Genomic DNA, 21,673 nt, shown 5'->3' with positions numbered 1-21,673 from the left:
CTTGGGTGTCTTTGTGGGACGGGGTCCCCCAGGGTGGGGGGACACATGAGAAGTTGTCGACAGATAAAAACCCAAGACACCTGGCTGGCACTCAGACTGGCACTTTAGTGCATGGGAGACCTTGGACTGTTCCCTCTGGTATGTACTGATGGTGTCCTCAGCTGAGAATCCTTCTTAATTTGTCTTCCTCCGAACATGGCGAAGGAAAAGGGGAATTTCTTCTGACTAATTAAATTCATTAACCGCTGTGTCCCCCACTCTGCTGTCTCCACTGGGTGCTGCCAGTGCCACCGTGGCCAGGCACTCCCACTGCCTCAGGATGGCTGAGATGTTTGTGTTCACCGTCACCTTCCCCCCCCTTCGGCATTTCCCGGCCCCCGCATCCGGCTATTGTACCCCCCCATCCGGAGCCGGATCCAGCCCCGGTGCCGGCGGGGAGGAACCGGGATTTCGGGAGGAAACGGGAAGGCTGGCCAGGGCCGGCATGGCGGGCGGCTGGGAGACGGCACTGGGCCTGGGGCTCTGCCTCGCCGCCCTGCACCGCGGAGGTGAGTGAGCCCATGGGGGCCAAAATCCACTTAACTCTGCCCCTGCCCCCCGCGGATCTGAGACCATGCCCACCTGAGGCACCTATTGGCATTCCCCTGCCTCCTTGTCACCCGACAGGCTGCCGCCTTCCCAGCGTGGCCACGGCACCCCAAGCTCCAGCTGGTAAGGACACCTGGTGGGTGGGTGATGCAGGTGGGGAGACACCAGAAAATCCCCTTACCCCCACCCACAGTGTGCCCTCCCCACCGCAGTGCTGCGGGACAATTTCCGCCTGCAGCCGGGTGATTTGGTGACCACAACGGGACAAGCATTGGAGCTGGATTGTGTCCCTCCCTTGGGGTACCCTGAACCCTACATCACCTGGAAGAAGGATGGGGTGACCTTGGACTTGGTAGGTGGCAGGTACACGGTCACCAAGGGGAAGTTGCAGGTGGCATCGGCACAACGGAGCGACTCCGGTCTCTACATCTGCGTGGCGGCCAATGCGGCGGGCAAGAGGGAGAGCCGGGGTGCCCGCGTCTCTGTGCTGGGTAAGCCAAGGGCCTCCCACAGGTGGTGGGCACACCACACCCAGCCACGGTGCTCAGGCCTCGATGTCCCCCTGCAGAGAAGCCAAGCATCGTGCGGCACCCGAGCGACGCCGTGGCGGTGGCTGGCAGCACCGTGCAGCTGGGCTGCAGCGCCCGAGGTGACCCAGCGCCACAGGTGCAGTGGCACAAGGAGCGTGGAGACCTGCCCTGGGGCAGGTAGGTGGTGGCAGGGGGGAGGTGACCCATCCCTGGCGTGGGGATGAGGCTGATGGAGAGCTGGTGACCCGCAGGCACGAGGTGGACCGGGAGCACACTCTGCACCTCTATGCCGTGACGTCTGCCGATGCCGGCGCCTACGTGTGTACAGCACAGAGCCAGCTGGGCACCGCCGCCGCCACCACCTTCCTCCACGTGGAGGGTCAGTGCTGGGACCGCCGTGGCCTCCACCATCACAGGCACCCAGGGCCATCTTGGGGTTCATCCATCTAACAGGGTCCATCTTATGGGGTTCATCCAAGGGCAGTCTGTCCATGGGGGTCCATCCAAGGCCATCCATCATCCATCATCCATCAAATAAAGTCCATCCAGCTGAGTCATTTGAGATCCATCAAAGGGTGAACTTCCAAAGGTAGGTTCACCTAAACAGGATCCATCCAAGAAGGCCCATGTAAGTTGATCCATCTAAGGAAATGCATTGAGTCCATCCAAGAGGATTCATTCAAGATCACCCACCTAAAGGGGATCCAGCCAACCTGGTTCCTCCAAGAGGATCCATTTAAGGGGATCTTTGGAAGGTGGAAGTACATTAAAGGGGGATAGAACAAGAAATAGCCATCCAAAGGGTCCATCTAAGAGGGACATCATGGAGGGGTATATCATGGAATCCCATCCCATGCGCCCGGGGGCAACACATCAAAGGGGGCTCCTCCAAGAAGGGTCCATTCAAGACAGACCCATCATAGGGTGTCTGCTCAAAAGGATCCATTTGAGTGAGTCCATCCAGGCAGACATCAGGATCTCCATGTGCAGGTATGTGAGGGGGGTGTCTGGTCCTGCCTGGTGATGCCATTTGTCTTCTTCTGCCTCACAGACCGGCTGGCAGGGGGCCAGCAGGAGACTGCCCCACGGGACCTGCTGGCTGTGAGGCTGCACCTGGACAATGGCACTGCGCTGCCCACTGCTGCTGTCCAGCTCCGCTGGCAGGTTGGCCTGCTGCTCAGCTGCCCCCAGGGGAGGGGGGGACGGGACACATCCCCACGTCCCACCTTGACTTGGGATCCTTCCCACCTCCTCCAGGTGCTGATGCCGGTGCCGGTGCCTGTGGGCTACGTGGTGCTGTACCGCAGCCTGCTCCCGGTCACCACCTCCTGGGTCCAGCACGACGCAGGCAGGGAGCTCAGCACCGTCATCCCTGCGCTCCGCAGGGGCTACAAGTACGAGTTCAAGGTCCGACCCTACACTGGAGGAGCCCAGGGCTCAGACAGCAACAGCAGGCACCTCTGGATACCCGAGGAAGGTGCGTCGTGTGTCCCCGGGGATGTCTGGGTGGTGGATGGGGAGGTTGGTTTGGGGTCCCAGGGGTCTCAGTATCCCTGTCCCCCTGTCGTGGCAGTCCCTAGTGCAGCGCCCCAGCGTGTCACCGTCAGCCAGGCTGAGGCAGGGAACGGCACCGTGGTCGTGAGCTGGGAGCCACCTCCTCCTGAAGCACACAACGGTGTCATCCGGGGCTACCAGGTTCGGGCAATGGGGCGAGGGGGAAGGGCTGGGCTCTTCTGGCCAAGGAGGGTCAATCCAAGGGCATCCATCCAAAAAGGGAACCTGTCAAAGGTGGGATCTATCCATGGGGGGCAGCATCCAAGGAGTCTGTCCAGGAGGGGGTTCATCCAAAAGGACCAACCAAGGCAGAAGTCCATCCCAGGGCATCTGTCTAGTGGCATCCAAGGGAGCTCATCCAAAGGAGTCCAGCCTAGGGGATTCAGCCAAGGGGGTCCATCCAAAGGAGGATCCATCAATGGCGGTCCATCCAAGAAGTATTCACCCAAGGAGGTCCATCCTAGGGCCATGCAAGGGAGCCCGTCCAAAGGGGTCCTGCCAAGGGGAGTCCATCAAGGACACTCAGCTAAGAGGACCCATCCAAGTGAATCTATCCATGGGGAATCCATCACTGGGAGTCTACCAAGGGACGTTCATCTAAAGGAGTCCATCCAAGGGGCTCCATCCACAGGATGTCCATCCACAGGGGGGCCATCAAGGCTAATCATCTAAGGGGACACATCCTCTTGGTGCCTGCCAGGTCTGGTCAATGGGTGAGGGCTGGCAGCATCCCACCAACAGGACAGTGGACGGAGCCACCCACCGCCTGGAAAACCTCCTCCTACACCCTGGGGCCGAATTCTGTGTTCAGGTGGCAGCTTTCAACAGTGCAGGACTGGGGGTTCCCAGCAATGCCACGTGTGGAGTCCTGGGTAGGAGATGGAGAGCAAGGTGGGGTGCGGGTGGGGGTCAAGGTGGTGACATCAAGTGACACTGATGGGATCCTTGTAGGGCTGACAGCAGGGAGCAGCAGGATGGTCCAGGCACTGCAGCAGCCTGCTGTCATCGCAGCCGCTGGTTCCATGCTCTGGTTGGCCTTACTCGCCCTCCTCCTCCTCCTCTGCCAGCGCCGGGCCAGCCAGGACGCTGCAGCTCGCCACAGGTGAGAGGCCACGGGGTGGGGGACATGGCATATCCCTGGTGTGGGGATTGATGCACTGACAGCACCTCTTGCCCTGCAGGCTGGTGGCTGGTGACTCGCCATGGCTTGGTGGTCCCTGGAAACCCAGCTGTGCTCCCCGAAACCTCAGCAGCAGCAGCAGCCTCAGCAGCCGGCTCCTGGGCAGTGATGGCAGGGACCCCCACCCCTCCAGTGAGCCCTGTGGAGACTGGTATCCCCACCCATTGCCATGGGACCCCCACCCCTCCACTGAACACTAGGGTGGGAACCCACCTAGTGCCACAGAGCCCCCACTCTCTGCCATGGAACCCCCACCAGTACTGTGGGACCTCCTCCATCCCATGTGATGCCATTGGATCCCCACCCAATTCTATGGAACCCTGGCCTGCTGCAACAGGACCCCCAGCCCAGGCCTAGGACCCCAACAGAATGCCATGGGACCAACAAAGTGTGCCCAGGACCCCCACTCTGTGCTGGGGACCCCCACTGCCATGGACCCTCACACTGGTGTCCCCCATTGTCTGTCTGCAGGCAGCAAGGACTTGAGGACACACAGACCCAAGGACAGAGGGGACAGGTGACCCCATGAGTGCCCTGACCTCTCTTACTCTTGCAGCCCTCTCCTTGGAGCCGCCGAGCCTTTGTCCCCCCACGCCCCCCATCCACAGCAGCCTCCATGGGGGACACCCACCACCCCTCGGGGACATGGGGTGCTGTGGTGGGGGGCACCCCGGGGTGCATTCCTCACCCAGCACCCCAAACCCAGCACCCTGGGAGCGTGTTCGCAAGAGAGGTGGGTGTGGGGGACACATGGGGGGACATGGGGGACACCAGGGCAATGGCCCATGGCTTTGTGTCCCTCATTCCCCTCGCAGAGCTGCACCAAGTGCACAGCACCCCTGTGCTCACAGCTGGCCCCAGCCACATCCCTGTCTCTGGAAGTGGAGGCGAGTGGGGGACAGACTTTGGGCAGGCAGCCAGGCAGCCTCAGCAAAGGGGACACGAGGGTGACACCATCTCTGCCATGATGGACAGCAGAGACCCACAGCTACCGGTCTTCAGCTCTCCAAAGCCACCTCGGGGCAGCACCTCACCGGCCTCTGGTGTAACCACATCACTGGTGACACCGCCGAGACCACCCCATGCCTGGCACCCACCAGTGACACGGTGAGTCTGGGTGTCCCCATCCAGGTGGGTGCCCTGCAACCCAACCCTTTGCTGCAAAACCCAACATGTCCCTTGCACCTGCAGGTCCCCAGCCTCCGTGTGCCCCAGGGACACATTTCTGGTCACCAGGCATCCCAAGGACATGTCCCCACTCCCTGGGATCCCCAGGGACATGTCCCCAGTCACTGAGAGCCCCAGGGGTGTGTCACCAGCCACCAGGAACCCTAGGGACATGTCCTTGGTCACTGAGCAGCCCAAGGACATGTTCCTGGACAGCAGGCATGCCAAGGATGTGTCCTCAGTCACCAGGACCCCCAGGAACAGGTCACCAGCCACCAGGCACCACAAGGATCCATCACCACCAACCAAGAACCAGAGGGACACAGTCTTGGCCACCAGGCACCCTGAGGACACCTCCCTGGTCACCAGGTGCCCCAGAGACCCATTACCAGTAGCCAAGTGCCAGAGGGACATCTCACTGTCCACCAGGCACCCCAAGGACATGTCCCCAACCAGCAGGCACCCAAAGGACACGTCCCAAGGCATAAGTCTGCCCAAGGAGATGTCCCCACCCACCAGGCACTGCAGGGACAAGTTCCTGGCCTCCAGGTATGCCAGGGACATGTCCCCAGCCAACAAATACCCCAGGGAGCCATCACTGGTGACCGTGCACACAAGGGACGTGTCCCCGTGCAGCAGGTCCCCTGAAAATATGTCACCAGCCTTGAGGCATCCCAACAACATACTGCCAGCCACTGGGCACCCCAGAGACACATCTCCACTCACCAGGCACCCTGAGGAGATGCCACCAGTCCCCAAGCACCACAGGGACAAGTTGTTGGACACCAGGTACTCTAAGGACATATCTCAGGCCACCAGGAGCCCCAGGGATGCATCACTGGTGACCATGCACACAAGGGACGTGTCCCTGTGCAGCAGGTCCCCTGAAAACATGTCACCAGCACTAAGGCACCCCAGGGAGATATCTCCAGCCACCAGGCACCCCAGGGACACATCTCCAGCCACCAGGCATCCTGAAGAGGTGTCTCCTGCCACTGGTCACCAGAAGGACAAGTTCTTGGACACCAGGTATCCCAAGGACACGTCCCCAGCCACCAGCCACACCTGGAACATGTCACTGGAGGCCAGGCACTCAAGGGACATATTCCTGGCTACCAGGTACGCCAAGGACATGTCCCCAGCCACCGGGCGCCTCTCACCAGCGTTCAGCGACGGGGTCCTCACACAACAGCAGGTGGCTGAGGTCCTGGAGATGGAGCAGGACACTAACTGCTGCAGGTATTCCCCACCCCCCTGGGACATTCCATGATTGCAGCATCCCCTGGCACCAGCAGTACCCTCGCTGTGTTCCCCACAGACCCCCAGCACCAACCACACCACGGTCCTTCTCACCCCTGCACACCTACGGCTACATCTATGGGCCATCAGCCTCTGAGCTAGGTGAGGAGGAGGAGGAGGAGGAAGAGGAGGAGGAGGAGGAAGAGCATACAGCAACGAGGGGCTCACCAGGAGGGTCGCTGCTGAATGGCTGGGGGTCTGTCTCGGAGGACATCTTTGCCAGCACCCGCTGCAGCTTGGTGAGCTCCTGCGACGGCTCCTTCCTCCTGGACGCCAGCTTTGCCCGGGCACTGGCCGTGGCCATCGATGGCCTCTGCTACAGCCTTGAGGACACCGATGGGGCCTACGAGGGTGAGTGGAGGGTCCCTGGACCCCCTCTCTGACCCCGAGTATTGTCACCTCCTCAAGGAACATGGCTCCATCATGACACCGTGGTGATGCCACCTTCTCTTGCCTTCTTCCTGCAGGTCCCTCACCACCACCATCGCCTCTGGAGCAGGTCTTCCCACCTGGAGTCCACACCACCACCTGGGACTGGCGGACAGTGCTGGAGGCCCCACAGAGAACCAGGAGAGAGGCAGCCATGAACAGTAGCTCACAGAATGGTGAGTAGTGCCCCATTGTCAGGGTGGTGGGCACCGGGGTGGTGAGGTGTTGCAGGGTGTTGGAAAATGTTTCCTTTGCTTTCCAGGTGGCCAAGGGTCGGGGATTGGCAGCCCCTGGGCCAGGGAAGGTGGTGAGCTGCAGACAGGAGGGACAGGAGCGAGGCAGTCCCCAGGGCGCAGGACACAGCAAGGCCAGACCCATTGGCTCAGCTAAAATCCAGCTTTATTAGGCAGCTCCCCAAACCGGGGCTCTGTACTAGGAAAAGCCACCCACAAAAGGTGGATGGCACCTAGGTGGGTGGGTGTCCCTCATTATTCAGTGTTCTTGTCCTTCCCAAGTGTCCTTCTTGCAGTGTCCCCATCCCTCCTCAGCATCCCCAACCCTTCCCAAATTCCTCCCCAGCATCCTCATCCTCCCCAAGAGTCTGCATCCCTCTAAATGTCCTTGTCCTTCTTCAGTGTCCTACTCCTTCCCTGGCATACTTATCCGCCTTTACAATCCTTCTCCAACATAAGCACTGTTGCCCACCCTGTGTTGTCTTTCCCAAGGGTTGTTGACCCCCTTGACCATCCCCGTTCCCGCTGACTATTCCCATTCCTTCCAGCCATCCCTATGATTTCTGATAGTTCATGCTCTTCCTCAACATCCTTGTCCAACCTTTTCTATCCTTGTCTCTCACAAATGTTTTCATCCTTCCCAAGCCACCTGAGTGGCCTTGTGCTCCCTCTAAATGTCCTTGTCCCTCCTAACCATCCTCATTCCCAGGCTTCCCAGCCCTCCTGAGCATCCTCATCCTTCATCAGTTGTTTTGTTCCCCATGCCAAGTGTCCTTTTCCTTCCCCACTGTCCTCATCCCCCTGCAACCATCCTCCTTGTCCCTCACTACTGTCCTTGACCCTCCCAAGCAATCTTGGTTTTTTCCAAGTGTCCTCTTCCCCCCAGCAATCCTCAATCCCCTAGAAATCCTCGTCCTTCCTCCGTGTCCTCTTCCCTCCAGGCATCCTTGTGCCCCAGCCTTCCTTGTACCTCACCAGCACCCTCATCCATCTGCTGTATCCTTGTCCCCCACCATTTAATCCTGTCCCCCACCAACTGTCCCCTTCCCCTTCAATCACCTCAGCCCTCACAGATGTCCTTGTCCTTTCCCAGCACCCTTGTTCCTCCAAGCTGTCCTTGTCTCCAGGATTTTTGCCCCAGTTAAGCATCTTCCTCATCGCTCCCCAGCACCTTCATCCCTCTTCTGCTCATCTCATCTTCTGCTCATCCCAACTGTTTCTGTCCCCAGTGTTCATGTCCTCCCTTGAGCATCTTCCTTGTCCCTCCCGAGCATCCTTGTTCCTCCCCAGTGTCCTAATTCCTTGTGAATTCCTCGCCCCACCCCTAGAATCCCTGTCCCCCTCACTCTGACGCCGACTGGCCGCGACCTCTGTGCAACCCTATTTCTTTGGAGCCACTCAGAAATTAAAGAACATCCCTCCGTGTCCCCCGTGTCCCCATCCCCATGTCACCGACTCGCCCTCCCTTTTATCGCTTCTCCTGCGGCGGGCAGGGGAGCGGGGCCCCTGGCCGGCGGCAGTGGCCGGTCCCCTCGCCGCGGTCCCCCGGCGTCCGGCTGCGCCCCGAGCCGTGGCCGCGGGAGCCGCTGGAGCCGCGGGACGAGACGCTGCCGGCGGTGGAGCAGCTGCCGGACACCTGCCCGCGGGGCAGGCAGGAGGGTTTGCTGTAGGGGGTGACCTCATCTGCAGGGGAGGGGACAAGGTTGGGGCTCGCAGCGACACCCCCAGACCTTTCGCGGCGCGGTCGGTGGCTGTGCTTACCGCCGCGGGGAGGGCGGTGGGCGACCCTGCGCTCAGCCCCGCTCGGCTCCAGCTCCGGACAGGGCCCGGGGGTCTCGCCCGGCGGCGGCAGCGGCGGCGGGGGCAGCTCTGCGGCAGAGAGGGAGGAGGGGGCTGAGCTCCCCTGAGCCTCCTGAACTCCCTGGTTTATTCCTCCCACTCACCTCCCATCCGCTTTTCCCGGCGGTAGCGGCTGCATTTGGGCTTCAGGCGACTTTTGGAGATCACCCCGCGGGTTTTCCCTGGGGAGGTGGGAATGGCAGCGTCAGCCCCCTCAATGGCCAGTGAGGCCCCCACCCACCCAAAGTGGCCCCTCGGGGCTCACCTGTGCCAGGAGGGCAGAGGGCTCGGGGTGGGTGGCCCTCGCTGGCATCCGGAGTCACCGAGGGACTGGGTGCCTGTGGGGGGGTGCTGACACCATGGGGGGGTCTCCTGGCAAAGAGGGGGGTGGAATGAAGCCAGGGCGGGGGGAGTGGCATGGGGGCTCAGTGGCCACCACAGTGCTGGCACAAGCCCTCTAGAGCTATGCCAGATCTGGAAGAAGCCATGCGGCGTTGTCACAGATGGATGGCAATGGTGTAGGTGGGCTTGAAGCATCACAGGTAGGTAGAAGTGCCACAGCTGGATCACAGCTGGGGTGGCAAAGGGGAGCTGGATTAGTGCAGTGGCCCAGCTAGGGTGGAGGACCACAGCCTGGCAAGGTTGTGGTAGCATGGCTGGCCTGCAATGGCACATCTGGATAGAGGCTGCCCAGCTGGATTACAGCCACACAGCTAGACTGCAGTGGCACAGCTGGATCACCACACATCTGGATTGCAAGCACACTAGCAGATTGCAGCTGCACAGCTAAATCATTACACACTTAGATTGTAGCACAAGTGAATTGCAACCATGCAGCTTGGCTGCAGCTGCCCAGCTGGGTCATAGCACAGCTGGATTGCAACCATGGAGGCTTGACTGCAGCTGCACAGCTGGAGTGCAGTGACATGCCAGCATTGTGATGGCACAGGCAGATCATGGCAGAGCTGGGTCACAGCAGCACAGCTGGGTGATGATGGCCCACCTGTCTCGTGATGGTGCAGCTGTGTTGCGATGCCCCAGTCACACACAATGTCATGAATGTGTCATGACAGTGTGGCCAGAGCACAGCTGGAGAGCAGGGGTGGATGGTGACACCATGAATGGATCACAAAGAGACACCTGGACCATGGTAGGACATCCAGAGTCCATTGGGGCATCCAAATCCCAATGGTATGGTCAGGTGGCACAGTAGGACCAGATCATGACAGTGTGATTGGATTACGATGGGACATCCAGAGCCTGATCCAGAGTCCAGTGGTAAGGCCAGACTGTGGTGGAGCAGTGGAACTAGATCATGTAAACATGACTGGGCACAACATCCAGACCTCAATGGGACACCTCTGCGGCATATCTGGCCCTCAGCAGCGTGGCTGGGCTATGACAGCATAGCAGAGCCAAATGGTGACAAAATGGCTGGGTTGTGGTGGAACATCTGGACCATGGTAAGGCATCTTGACCCCAACAGAACCATCTGGACCCCAGTGAGACACCTGGACCCTAATGACACAGCTGGACCATGATGGTATGGCAGGGCCGGGTAGTGACAACATGGCTGGATCGCAATGGAACACCCAGGCCATGGTGGGACATCTGGAGCTGGATGGGACATCTGGACCCCAATGGGGCATCCAGACCCCAATGGCACGGCCATACCAAGCAAGGCCCATCTCCTACCGGGGCAGGAGGGAGCTATCGAAGTCGCGGAGGCGAGGGATGTCCTCCGTGGTGCGAGGTGATGGTGTCAGCGTGGCGGTGGAACGGCAGCCAGAGGAGGTGGTGGGTGAGGATGCAGCAGTGGCACAGGGGATGTCCTCACCAGGGTACCACACCTCCATCCCCAGCCTGCAGGGTGGAGACCACAGGGTAGCTGCTGGGAGCAGCATGCCCAGCCCCCAAGCTCCCACACTCACCCTCCGGCTGCCTCTTCCTCTTCATCCTCCTCTTCCTCCTCCTTCTCCTCCTCCTGGGCACACTGGCTGAGCTCACTGGCTGAGGGTGGCGGGGGCAGCAGCTCTGTCCAGCTCACCACCGGTGGTTTCACTGCTTGCCCCAGTTTTGCTCTGGCCCCTGTACCAAGGAGGGATGCTGGGGGTGCTGTGGGGAGGGCACCACACCACGAGCACCCATGTGTGCCCCCACCCCTCCAGCCACCCTACCGTGCTCAGCCCGGCCACGGGGCACCTGGGAGGCTGCAGCATCCATTGGCTGGGAACTGCCCCCAGGGTAGGAGGTCCCATACTGTGAGAAGGGACGGGGGAATGTGCAGATCTCCTCACTGTCAGCCGAGATGGTGCTGTAAACCGGCCCCTCGCCAGCCCCCACTCCAAACTGTTCTGTCTGGGCGATGTAACGGGTGATGCCGGCATCTGCAGAGGGTGACCAGCATCATCAGGGCAGATCGTGACCCCCTCAAGAGCCACCCAGCCCCATGCTGACCCCTCACCATTGTAGTATCTCTCAGTGCTCCCCAAACAACCGGCAGAACTGGCTGTGCTGCCACCACGCCACGCATCCACCAGCCACGGGTAACCACCGCCGGCAGCTGCCCTGCAAGGGGATGGGATGAAGGAATGCTGGTGGTCAGCCCTGGGGCTCCTGGGGAGGGCAGGGGGTGCCGGGGGGGCTACCTGGGGTTGCTGCGCACTGGAGCTGGGAAGCTGACTGTGGAAAGAGATGGGGGTGAGGGCAGTGAGAGGCCGTACTGGGACCCCGCAGCACTTACGGGCTTACCGGTGGGCGTGTAGGCAAAGGATGCTGTAAAGAGAGGGACGGTGGGTGGCTGATGGGTGAGGGGTGAAGGGTGAGGGGTCCCAGGAGTAGCACCCCCTGTACCGGTGAAGTGGCTGAGCTCCTTCTTCCTCCGGCGGCGGCTGTAGAGCCAAGCAGCAAAGGCAGCGAGGATGACCCAGCAAGCGCCACCAACGCCGGCAATGAAGGCTGGCTGCCTGGCTACCTCTGCTAAATGCTCAGTCAAGCTGCTCCCACCTGCTGGCCCCACATCTTGCTCCACCAGGGGGGCTGCAAGTGACATAGGAAAGAGGGACACACCGGCGAGGTGCCAAGGAGCCGTCCCCAGCACTGCAGTGGGCGACCCCGTCATGCCCCACCAGAGGTGCCAGTTGTGACAATCAGGGACTCACCGATGTGGATGGGGACAGGGGCACTGCGGGCACCCACACCAGCACTGGTGGCAGCAGCAACTTCAGCACGGTAAGAGACCCCGGGGACAAGTCCCTGCAGCACTGTTGCCAGCACCGTCCCCTCCACGCTCTGGTTGATGTGGAAGCGGCTCTCGTTGCCCAAGCACCAAATCTGGTGGGAACCAGGAGGAAAAGATGGGGAACACCCATAAGGATGCCATGACATGGTGTCATGAGTGGACAGAGTGGAGCTGCCACATCCCTGCTGCTGTCCACGCTTACCCGGTAATCACGGATGACCCCATTCTGCTCTGCCAGAGGTGGGGGCTGCCATGAGATGCGGACACTGGTACCATTCCCAGCCACACTGACAGCTCGTGGTGGGGCACTGGGGGCTGCCGGTGGAGGACACATGGGGTATCACCTCCAGGTTGTCTCCAGGGACCCACAGTATCCCCTCCATCCCCGCACTCACCTGCTTCAGGGGTGTGCAGAGCTCGCACAGCGCTGTCGGGACCGTGGAGGTGATGAAAATAGGGTCGGACCTTGACCTCGTAGTCCTGGCCCCGGCGCAGCTCGGTGAGCAGGGCCCCCCGCTCCCCTGGCGCCCACACCGTCCGTGCCTCCTCCCAGCGCCCACCACGCTGCCGGTACAGCACCCGGTAGCCCTGAAGGAAGGGTGCCTGGTGCTCCACCTGAGGACCCGAGGGAAGGGTGGGATGGGGGCATGAGCAACACTGGGAGCCCTGTACCGGTAGGGAGGCTCAGCACTCACGGTCCAGGAGAGGTGGACAGTGCCCAGTGGCAGCACCACAGGTTCCTTCAGGTGCACAGCCACTTGTGCCAGCTCCTGCTGCACCTGCTCAGGATCCAGCCCTTGCTGCATGGGGTTGGTGTCTGCTGGAAACAGGAGAGGGTGGAGGGTCCATGCATATCTCCACTGGTGTCACCAAGTGAAGGAGCCACGGTGACAGCACATACCCATGGCAACTCCACTGGCATCACTGGGCAAGGATGGACCCAAAGATTTTGGGTGCATGGGCACCTCCATTGGTGTCACCAAGTGGAGATGGACCCAAGGGTGGGGGGTTTTGGACACCTCCACTGAAGTCACTGCTGGGTCTCACCTTGGGTGCGCACAGGCTCCGAGACGCCGCTGGGGTCGCTGAGCCCGTGGGCATTGACCGCCCGCACCAAGAACAGGTAGACAGTGTCAGGGACAAGGCCAGTCACTGTGTGGGTCTCACTCTCCACATCAGATGCCACTGTCTGCCACGGGCCACCCACCGCCTGGCTGCCAGGGGACAGGGGTGACTCGTGACAGGGTGGTATCGGGCCACCACATCATCCCTGCAGCCAAAGAGGTTTGTGTGATACCTGAAAGCCTCCACTATGTAAGAGGTGACGTCGGTGGCACCATTGTCCTCATTCCCTTTCCAGCTCAGCGTGACACTGCTTTTGGTAATGTTGGTGACCACAGGGGTGGAGGGTGGCCCAGGGAGGAGATCGGGTGCAGGGGAAGACAGGGAGAGGTCGGATTCACCACCTGCAGGGAGATGCATGGAGGTCTGGGGTGGCTTTGTTCCCAGTGCCACGGTGTCCCTGCTGCAGTGAGATCTCCATGACCCACCTTGTACCTCCAAGGAGATGCCCCAGTGTGTCTCACCCGCTGGGCTGGTGGCCACACACTTGTAGAGCCCGGAGTCTCTCACCTGCAGGGGGAAGAGCTCCTGCCCCATCACCCTGAGCACCCATCACCTCAGCACCCACCACACTTTGTACCCACCACCCTGAGCACCCACTACGCTTTGTACCCACCACCATGAGCACCCATTACACTTTTTATCCACCACGAGCACCCACCATGCTTTGTACCCACCATCCTGAGCTCCAGCACTGCTTGCACCCACCACTATGAGCATCCATCTCCCTTTGCTCCACCCCTGGTAGCCACTGCCCCCTCCCTCGCTGCAGTACCCCCACGGGTGCCCCTGCCGGGGCCGGCTCACCCGGAGGCTGGTGATCTGCAGGGTGCCGTTCTCCAGCAGGCTGGCACGGGGCTGGACACCTACCAGGGCACTGCCATCCTTCAGCCACCCCACGCTGCCTGGGGGCTCATGGGCCCCCGCTCCACAAGGCAGCCGCACTGTGGCCCCCACTGGCAGCACTGTCCGGTTAGCGGGAAGCAGGCTGAGCACCGGCGGCTGGAATTCGGTGGGTGCTACAGGGAGAAAATTGGGAATTGCTGGGTGGTGGGATGGGTGTCACTCATACACTGGATGTGCCAGCTCTCCACCGGCACTGGACTTACCCCCTGTCACCTCCAGGCTGGCCCTGGCCAGGACACTGCCGGCCACGCTGATAGCCTGGCAGAGGTAGTGGCCAGCATCTCCAGGCTGGACGTTGATGATGGTCAAAGCACCACTGGGGCTCACCCAAACACGGCCAGAAGGGATTGGGGGCTGGCCCGGGAACAGCAGGGTCTGAGCAGGAGTGGGATTAGTGGGGGATGAGGGATGAGAAGCAGGCGATGACATGAGGTCAGGGTTAGGGGTGGGAATGGGAATGAGATTGGGGAAATTGGATGGGATGGGATGGGATGGGATGGGATGGGATGGGATGGGATGGGATGGGATGGGATGGGATATGGTGGGAACTGTGATGGGAATGGAATGGGGACAGGTATGTAATAGGGACTGTGATGGGATGGTGATGAGGACAGGAAGGGATGGGGATTGTTACTGGTGTGAAATTGAGATTAGGATGGAGATGAGGTGAGGATGGAATGGCAATTGAGATAGGGATTATGATGGAATGGAAATGGTGATGGGCTTGGGATGAGGATGGGGCTATGATTGGGTGTGAGGTCAAGGAGGAGGGAAGGAGACAGACCTGGCTCCCCTCCTTCTGCCAGAAGACAGCAGGTGGTGGGTTGCCCTTGCTCTGGCACTGGAAAGTCACGCTCTGGCCAGGGGTGACAGCTTGGTCTTGGGGCCCGGTGACAAGCTGCGGGGGCACTGCAGCAGCATGGGGAGAGACAAGGGCTTGTCTGAGCACTGCACCAGCACCCAAGGGTGTTCCCCAGGGCCCTCCTTACCATGCACAGTGAGGGTGCCCGATGCCTCCGACCTGCCCACGCTGTTATCAGCCACGCAGGTGTAGGTGCCCTCATCCTCCACCTGCAGCCGGCTGATCCGCAGGGTGTTGTCTGGCAGCATCTCCCACCTGGGGGAACCCCATCAGGCTGTGGCACCAGCAGCGTGCTGGGGCACCAGGAGGGTATAAGGTGCCATGGGGTGGGGAGGTAGTGAGGATGCAGGATGTGATGGGAATGTGGGATGTGACGGCTACAGTGGAAATCTGGGATGCAGGAAAATGGGAGCTGTGATGGGGATGTGAAATGCGGTGGAGATGTGGAATGTGATGGGGATGTGGGATGCAATAGGGATGTGGGTTGAGGTGAGGATATGGGATTTGACTGGAATTTGGGATGCGATAAGAGTGTGGGATGCAAAGATGTGGGATGCAATGAGGATTTGAGATGCACAGGGGGATGTGGAATGTGATGGAGATGTGACACAATGGGAATGTGGAATGCAGTAGGGACGCAGGAAGTGCTGAGGATGGAGGAGGCGCCAGGGTTATGGGATGCAATTATTGATGCCATGAGGATGCCAGGTGCTCCAAGCACAGCAGGCTGGCACCTACTGATGTCACCCAGCTGCACCCCAGAACCCTGGCTGCCCTTGGTGTCCCTCAGCCACCCCCCTCACCCTCTACTCACCTTCCCAGTGGCATTTCACCCTCCTCCTTGCGCCAGCGCACCGCCGGCTGCGGATCCCCCGCCACCTCGCAGGCAAACTCCGCCGTCCCCTCCACCAGCACCACCTGGTTGTGGGGCCTCTTGCCAAACGCTGGGCGCTCTGCGGGGTGGCCGTCAGTCCCACCAGGATAGCACCCACCTCCCTGACACCCCAAAAATTAAATCCCCACGCACCAAAGACCACCAGCTTGGCCGGCTCGCTGTCCCTCTCCCCCACCACGTTGGTGGCCACGCAGACATAGACGCCAGCATCGCCCTTGTGAGTACTGGCCACCATCAGCTTCCCACCACGGATCTGCAGGAAGAACAGCTCATCCCACGTCCTGTCACATCCTCATCGCATCCCACATCCCCTCTGCATCCTACCCCCACTGCATCCCATGTCTCTATGACATCCGACATCCTCATTGCATAAACACACACATCTCCCATTTTCATCGAATTCTGCATCCTCATTGCATCTCATATCCCCACCACATCCCAAATCCTCATTGTATCTCCCATCCTGACTGCATCCTGCATGCCCATCACATCCTGTACCCTCATTGCATCTCACAATTGCACCCACACTGTCATCACATCCCCTGTTTCCACTGCATCCCAAATCTCTCATGCATCCCATATCCCTACCCCATCCTACATCCCCATCTCATCCCATATCCATCAGCTCACACAACTCTGCTGCATCCTACATCACCAACACATTCCAGATCCTCAGTGCATCCTGCATCCTCACTGCACCCACATCCATGTCACACCCCACATCCCCATCACATCTTGTATCCCAATAAAATTTCCTATCTCCCTTCCATCACCATCAGCCCAGTTCTGGCCCCTCTCACCGTCAGGCGCTCATCCTTGTCGCTGACCCGGACTCCGTTTTTCTTCCAGGAGACGCTGGGCTCGGGGTGGCCGCGGGGCGGGACACACTCCAGCACGGCCGGTTCTCCCGCCGCCACCACCACGTCCCCCGGGGGCTGTCGGAACTCGTCCCGCAGCACTGCGGGGACACGGCGGCCTCAGCTGCCCAGCCTGCGCCCCCGGGCTGGGGGCAGCACCAGGGCTCTGAATTGGCTTTAACAGACTCTCATTTGTCTTCATTGATTTTACTTGATTTTCAAATGTTTTCGAATATTTTCATTTGATCCCATTTACTTTCATGTATTTCCAATCATATTCACCTCTTTTAATTTCTTTGCAGCACTGCGGGGACACAGTGGCCTCAGCTGCCCAGCCTGCGCCCCCGGGCTGGGGGCAGCACCAGGGCTCTGAATTGGCTTTAACAGATTCTCATTTGTCTTCATTGATTTTACTTGATTTTCAAATGTTTTCAAATATTTTCATTTGATCCCATTTATTTTCATGCATTTCCAATTATATTCAGCTCTTTTAATTTCTTTTACCATGTTTTCATTTACTTTCACTCCTTTGCACTAATTTTAATTTATTTCCAATTATTTTCAGTTTTTTCATTATTCCTCTTCACTAACTTGCACTTATTTTTTCATTTATTTTCACTTACTTTCAGTTATTTCCACTTTCTTTAATTTCTCTTTTTTTCCATGTTTTACATTATGTTATTTACATTAATTTTCACTTACTTCCTTACTTCTATTTTCATTAATTTTCACTTAGTTTCTTTTTTCATTTGTTCTCACTTAGTTCATTTATTTCCAATATTTCTCACTTCTTTGAATTGATTTTCATTTCTTTTCACTTTATTTATGATTATTTTCCTCTTATTTTCATTTATTTTCCCCTCTTCACTTGGCAGCTGAGGCCCGGGAATGTGAAAGCCTCTCATCCCACAGCTACAGGAGCAGGCTGGGCTTCGGGGTGATACCAGAACGCCAAATTTCCCCCCGCTCAAATCCTCCCAACCCTCTCAGGACTCACCGGCCACCTCCAGGGAAGCATTCCGGCTGGTGGCTTCCCCCAGGTAATTCCTGGCCACGCAGACATAAACCCCCTCGTCGGGCTTTCCCCGCCTCCCGTGCAGGATGCGGAGGAAGAAGAGGGACCCTCCCGGGAGGAGGGTGCGGTAGGAGCGGGGATCCTCCCGGTCCGTCTCCACCCTCTCGCCGTCCTTGTACCACTCCACCACCGGGGCCGGGCGTCCCTCGGCCTTGCAGCTCAGCGTGGCCGGCTCCCCCTTGGAGACCAGGACATCCGTGGGGTGCTCCACGATGCGGGGAGCCGTGTCCTCCAGCTGGGCGTGGGATCCTGCAGGAGAATCAGGAGGGGTAGGGATGGGTTCAGGGAGCTCAGCACTCTTGGTTTGTGTGGTGCTTTCCTGGCTCCAGACCCTGCTTGGCTTGGAAGGCAGGAGGTGAGAGATGAAGTGTGGCCAGGTCCCAGCCCAGCACATCCCAGGGTGGGTGCTGTGGGAAGGCAGCAGGATCACAGAATCACAGAATTCACAGAATTATCAGGCTGGAAGAGACCTTCAAGATCATCGAGTCCAACCCATGCCCTGACACCTCAACTCAACCCTGACACCCAGTGCCACCTCCAGGCTTGTTTTAAACACATCCAGGGATGGTGACTCCACCACCTCCCCAGGCAGCCATCCCAGAACTTTATCACTCTTTCTGTGAAAAACTTCTTCCTAACATCCAACCTTAATTTCCCTTGGCACAGCTAAAGATCGAATCGGGAGGGCGTCAGGCAAGGCCAGTGGCCTTTTCCACCCTGTTTCCACCCTGAAGAAACAGGGTTGGGGCTAAATTCTCCCCAGACTGGGATTTTTCCATCAGCTGCAAGTTCTGACTTTCTGTAGCAGAGCTGGTCATTCTGGGCTGCAGAAAATGCTTAAATTTTAACTTTCAAAAAGCCCCATATCAGGGTTGTGGGGCTGTTACAGAAAAAAAACCCTAACTTGCTAGGGCATGGGAATTAATAGATGGTCTTTAATGCCAGCATAATTAATGCTCAGTAATGCTGGGGCCAGCTGGGTTGAACTGCTTGTGTCCCCAGCTATGCCTGGCATGTCTTGGTAGTTTGGTCCCCAAGTGTCACTGCTGGCCCAGCGGCACAGGCACTCACCACTGCATGCCCAGGCACATGTGTGCACACAGGAGTGGGTCTGCATGCACCTGCACGTGCACAGACACACATGCAGCCGTGCACTGCATGTGTTTACACACACAGGTGCATGCTTGCACACGTGGACAGCCATGCAGGTGTGCACACACTCACACAGAGGCACTCACAGGTATCTGTGCACACATAGGTGCACACGTGCATTCACACACGTGCACATGTTAACACGTGGGTTACAAGTGCAGGTGCGTGTGTGTACACATGCACTGCACATGGAGGTGCATGTACATGTGCAGACAGTCACACAGGGGTATGCACACACACACATGCAGCCACACACATGTGTTTGCACACACACATGCACCCGTGTGCCTTCAGGCAGGGGCGTGCATGCCCTGACATGCACAGATGCATTCACGTGTGTGTGCATTCATGCAGGGTGTACATGCACACACACACCCCTGCACACATGCATGGGTGTCCTTACACACACACACACGTGTGTGTGTTCAGACATGCAGAGATGCATGCACACATGCACATTCACACAGGGGTGCACATGCACATACAGGCTGCACATGCACAGGGGCACACACAGGGGCATGCACATCCATGCACGCTCAGATGGGGCCATAAGCCTACATTTACCCACATTGCTGCATGCACACACATGCACACTGCACACACCTGCACACACCTGTACATTGTATAGACATGTAAACACCTGCACAATGTACAGACATGCACATACATGCACTCATGCACACTGCCCATAAATGCAGACATGTACACATATGCACATTGCACGTGCATGCACACATGCATACATGCACATACATGCACACATGCCATGTTTTAGTTGAGGTGTTAGGGCATGGGTTGGACTCGATGATCTTTAAGGTCTCTTCCAACCCATAATTCTGTGAATTCTGTGAATATGCACACTGCACATACATGCACACACATGCACTCTGCACACACATGCACATGCATGCACACACAAGCACACTGTCCATAAATGACACATGCACACAGCACATACATTCACACACATGCACACTGCACACGCACGCACACACGTGCACACTGTACACACATGCACATGCGTGCACACACAAGCACACTACCCATAAATGCACTGCATGAACATGCACACACCCACCCCACACTCGTCTCCCACCCGCACACGCCCTTCCCCTGCTCCCCCACACCCTGGGGCAGGACGTGGGCATAAGGGGCTGCAATGGGGTGCCCGCGGGGTTGCCATGGGGATGGAAGGAATGCTGCAGGGCACTGGGTGCCCCGGGGGGCACAGCAGGGACCGAGGGGGCCGCAGCTGGGCCCGCTGGCTAATTGGGACAAGCAGGGGGTCAGGGCAGGCCCCTTCCTGTGCCCGGCTGGCTATGCAGGGGCAGGGCTTCCCATGAGGTTTGGGAACACCCCCGCCCCTCACCAGCCACCCAGTGCCAGCTGGAGGGGGGCAGACTAAAAAAGAGGGGAGAAGTTCAAAACTGAGTCAAAATGCAGGCAGGCACCCTCTGCCTCACCCCTCCTTCACCCCCACTCTGTCCCAGCTAGGGGTCATGGGGCTGTTTTGGGGACATGGGGAGAATTAGGGCACACGGAGCTGGTTGGAGGACGCTGGGATGGTTTAAGAATGTAAAGATAGTTTGGGAACACGGAGTTAGTTCCAGTTAGTAGTCTGGGGATTAGCCTGGGGACACAGGACTGGTTTGGAGACACAGGGTCTCTCCTAATTTTGTCTGGGAGTTGGTTGAGGCACACAGGGATGGTTTTGGGACAAGGGGCTGGTCCTGGTTTGAAAACTGGTGATGGATGTGGGGACATGAAGACTGTTTGAGGACACTGGGTTGCTCCTGGTTTGGGGTTTGGGGACTGGTCTGGGGACATGGGGACAATTTGGGGATGCCATACCTGTCCCAGCTCAGGGTCTGGCAGTTGATGTAGGAGCATAGGATGGTTTGGGAACAGGGAGCTGCTTGCAGTTCAGGATTTGGGAACACAGGACTGGTTTGGGAACACCAGGACAGTTGTGCCTTGGGGAGAGTGGGAGAGCGGGCTGGTCTCGGTTTGGGGTCGTGGACACGATCTAAGGACATCGCATCACTCCCAGGAGTTGGTGTGGGAACAGGGAGCTGGTCTCAGAATGGGGACACGGGGCTGGTGTGGGGACACTGGATCAGTTCCAGAGTTGAGACATGGGGCAGGTCCCGGTTTGGGGACAAGGGGACAGGTTGGGAATCCAGTGTCGGTGCTGGTGGGGTCCCAGCTGGGGCTGGGGTCTGTGGGCTACTTCCAGCATCCCGGCTGGACCAGGAGCAGGAAGTCGGGGACAGGGGGACAGAAAGACCGGGGAGCACGTACCGTTACCGGGGACGAGATCGGGCAGGTGGAGCGCGGCGATGGAGCTGTTGATGCCGAGCAGGAGCGAGGAGGAGTTAGAGCCTTCGGCTCCCAGCGAGTCGGCGAACAGGTTCATCTGCAGCAGCGTCTTCAGCAGGTACCGCAGCATCCTGCCCCGGCTCGGCTCGGCTTGGCTGAGACCGGCTTGGCTCGGGTCGGCTCTGCACCACACTACCCGGCACGGCAAAGACTGGCTCAGCTCAGCCCGATCCGGCTGAGCCCGCTCCGACTCAGCCCGCTCCGACTCAGCTCAGTTCGGCTCTGCTCGGCTCAGTTCAGCCCGATCCGACTCAGTCCGATCCGGCTCAACCCGGTCCGACTCAGCCCGGTCCGACTCAGCTCAGTTCGGCTCTGCTCGGCTCAGTTCAGCCCGATCCGGCTCAGCCCGGTCCGACTCAGCCCGG

General features: G+C 59.0%; 2 protein-coding genes across 2 annotated transcripts; one reads left to right on the top strand and one right to left on the bottom strand.

Moving 5' to 3' along the window:
* The first annotated feature begins 121 nt into the window (after nucleotides 1–121).
* Nucleotides 122–8,426, top strand: ROBO4 (roundabout guidance receptor 4). The gene is given in 21 exon segments (XM_085560147.1): nucleotides 122–548; nucleotides 667–711; nucleotides 801–1,079; nucleotides 1,157–1,295; nucleotides 1,370–1,497; nucleotides 2,170–2,282; nucleotides 2,376–2,595; nucleotides 2,692–2,813; nucleotides 3,373–3,544; nucleotides 3,624–3,774; nucleotides 3,854–3,984; nucleotides 4,409–4,585; nucleotides 4,668–4,959; nucleotides 5,044–5,568; nucleotides 5,659–5,808; nucleotides 5,896–6,048; nucleotides 6,139–6,258; nucleotides 6,338–6,669; nucleotides 6,786–6,923; nucleotides 7,010–7,122; nucleotides 7,124–8,426. Coding segments are annotated over 21 exon segments (3,759 nt in total). The 5' UTR covers nucleotides 122–319; the 3' UTR covers nucleotides 7,154–8,426.
* ROBO3 (roundabout guidance receptor 3) lies at nucleotides 7,130–21,609 on the bottom strand. The gene is given in 22 exon segments (XM_085560423.1): nucleotides 7,130–8,849; nucleotides 8,924–9,001; nucleotides 9,085–9,191; nucleotides 10,515–10,682; nucleotides 10,751–10,907; nucleotides 10,997–11,206; nucleotides 11,284–11,387; nucleotides 11,468–11,594; nucleotides 11,673–11,858; nucleotides 11,981–12,152; nucleotides 12,263–12,373; nucleotides 12,405–12,877; nucleotides 13,108–13,274; nucleotides 13,358–14,201; nucleotides 14,292–14,463; nucleotides 14,873–14,997; nucleotides 15,078–15,205; nucleotides 15,765–15,903; nucleotides 15,978–16,098; nucleotides 16,646–16,803; nucleotides 17,700–18,026; nucleotides 21,231–21,609. Coding segments are annotated over 22 exon segments (4,623 nt in total). The 5' UTR covers nucleotides 21,379–21,609; the 3' UTR covers nucleotides 7,130–8,448.
* Between the last annotated feature and the right edge of the window lie 64 nt (nucleotides 21,610–21,673).

Source organism: Lonchura striata, chromosome 24 (assembly GCF_050655825.1).
Source record: "Lonchura striata isolate lonStrDom1 chromosome 24, ASM5065582v1, whole genome shotgun sequence".
In the NCBI taxonomy this organism is placed as follows: domain Eukaryota; kingdom Metazoa; phylum Chordata; class Aves; order Passeriformes; family Estrildidae; genus Lonchura; species Lonchura striata.
Note: the sequence above shows the minus strand (reverse complement) of the source record. Positions and strands in the feature narration are given on the sequence as shown.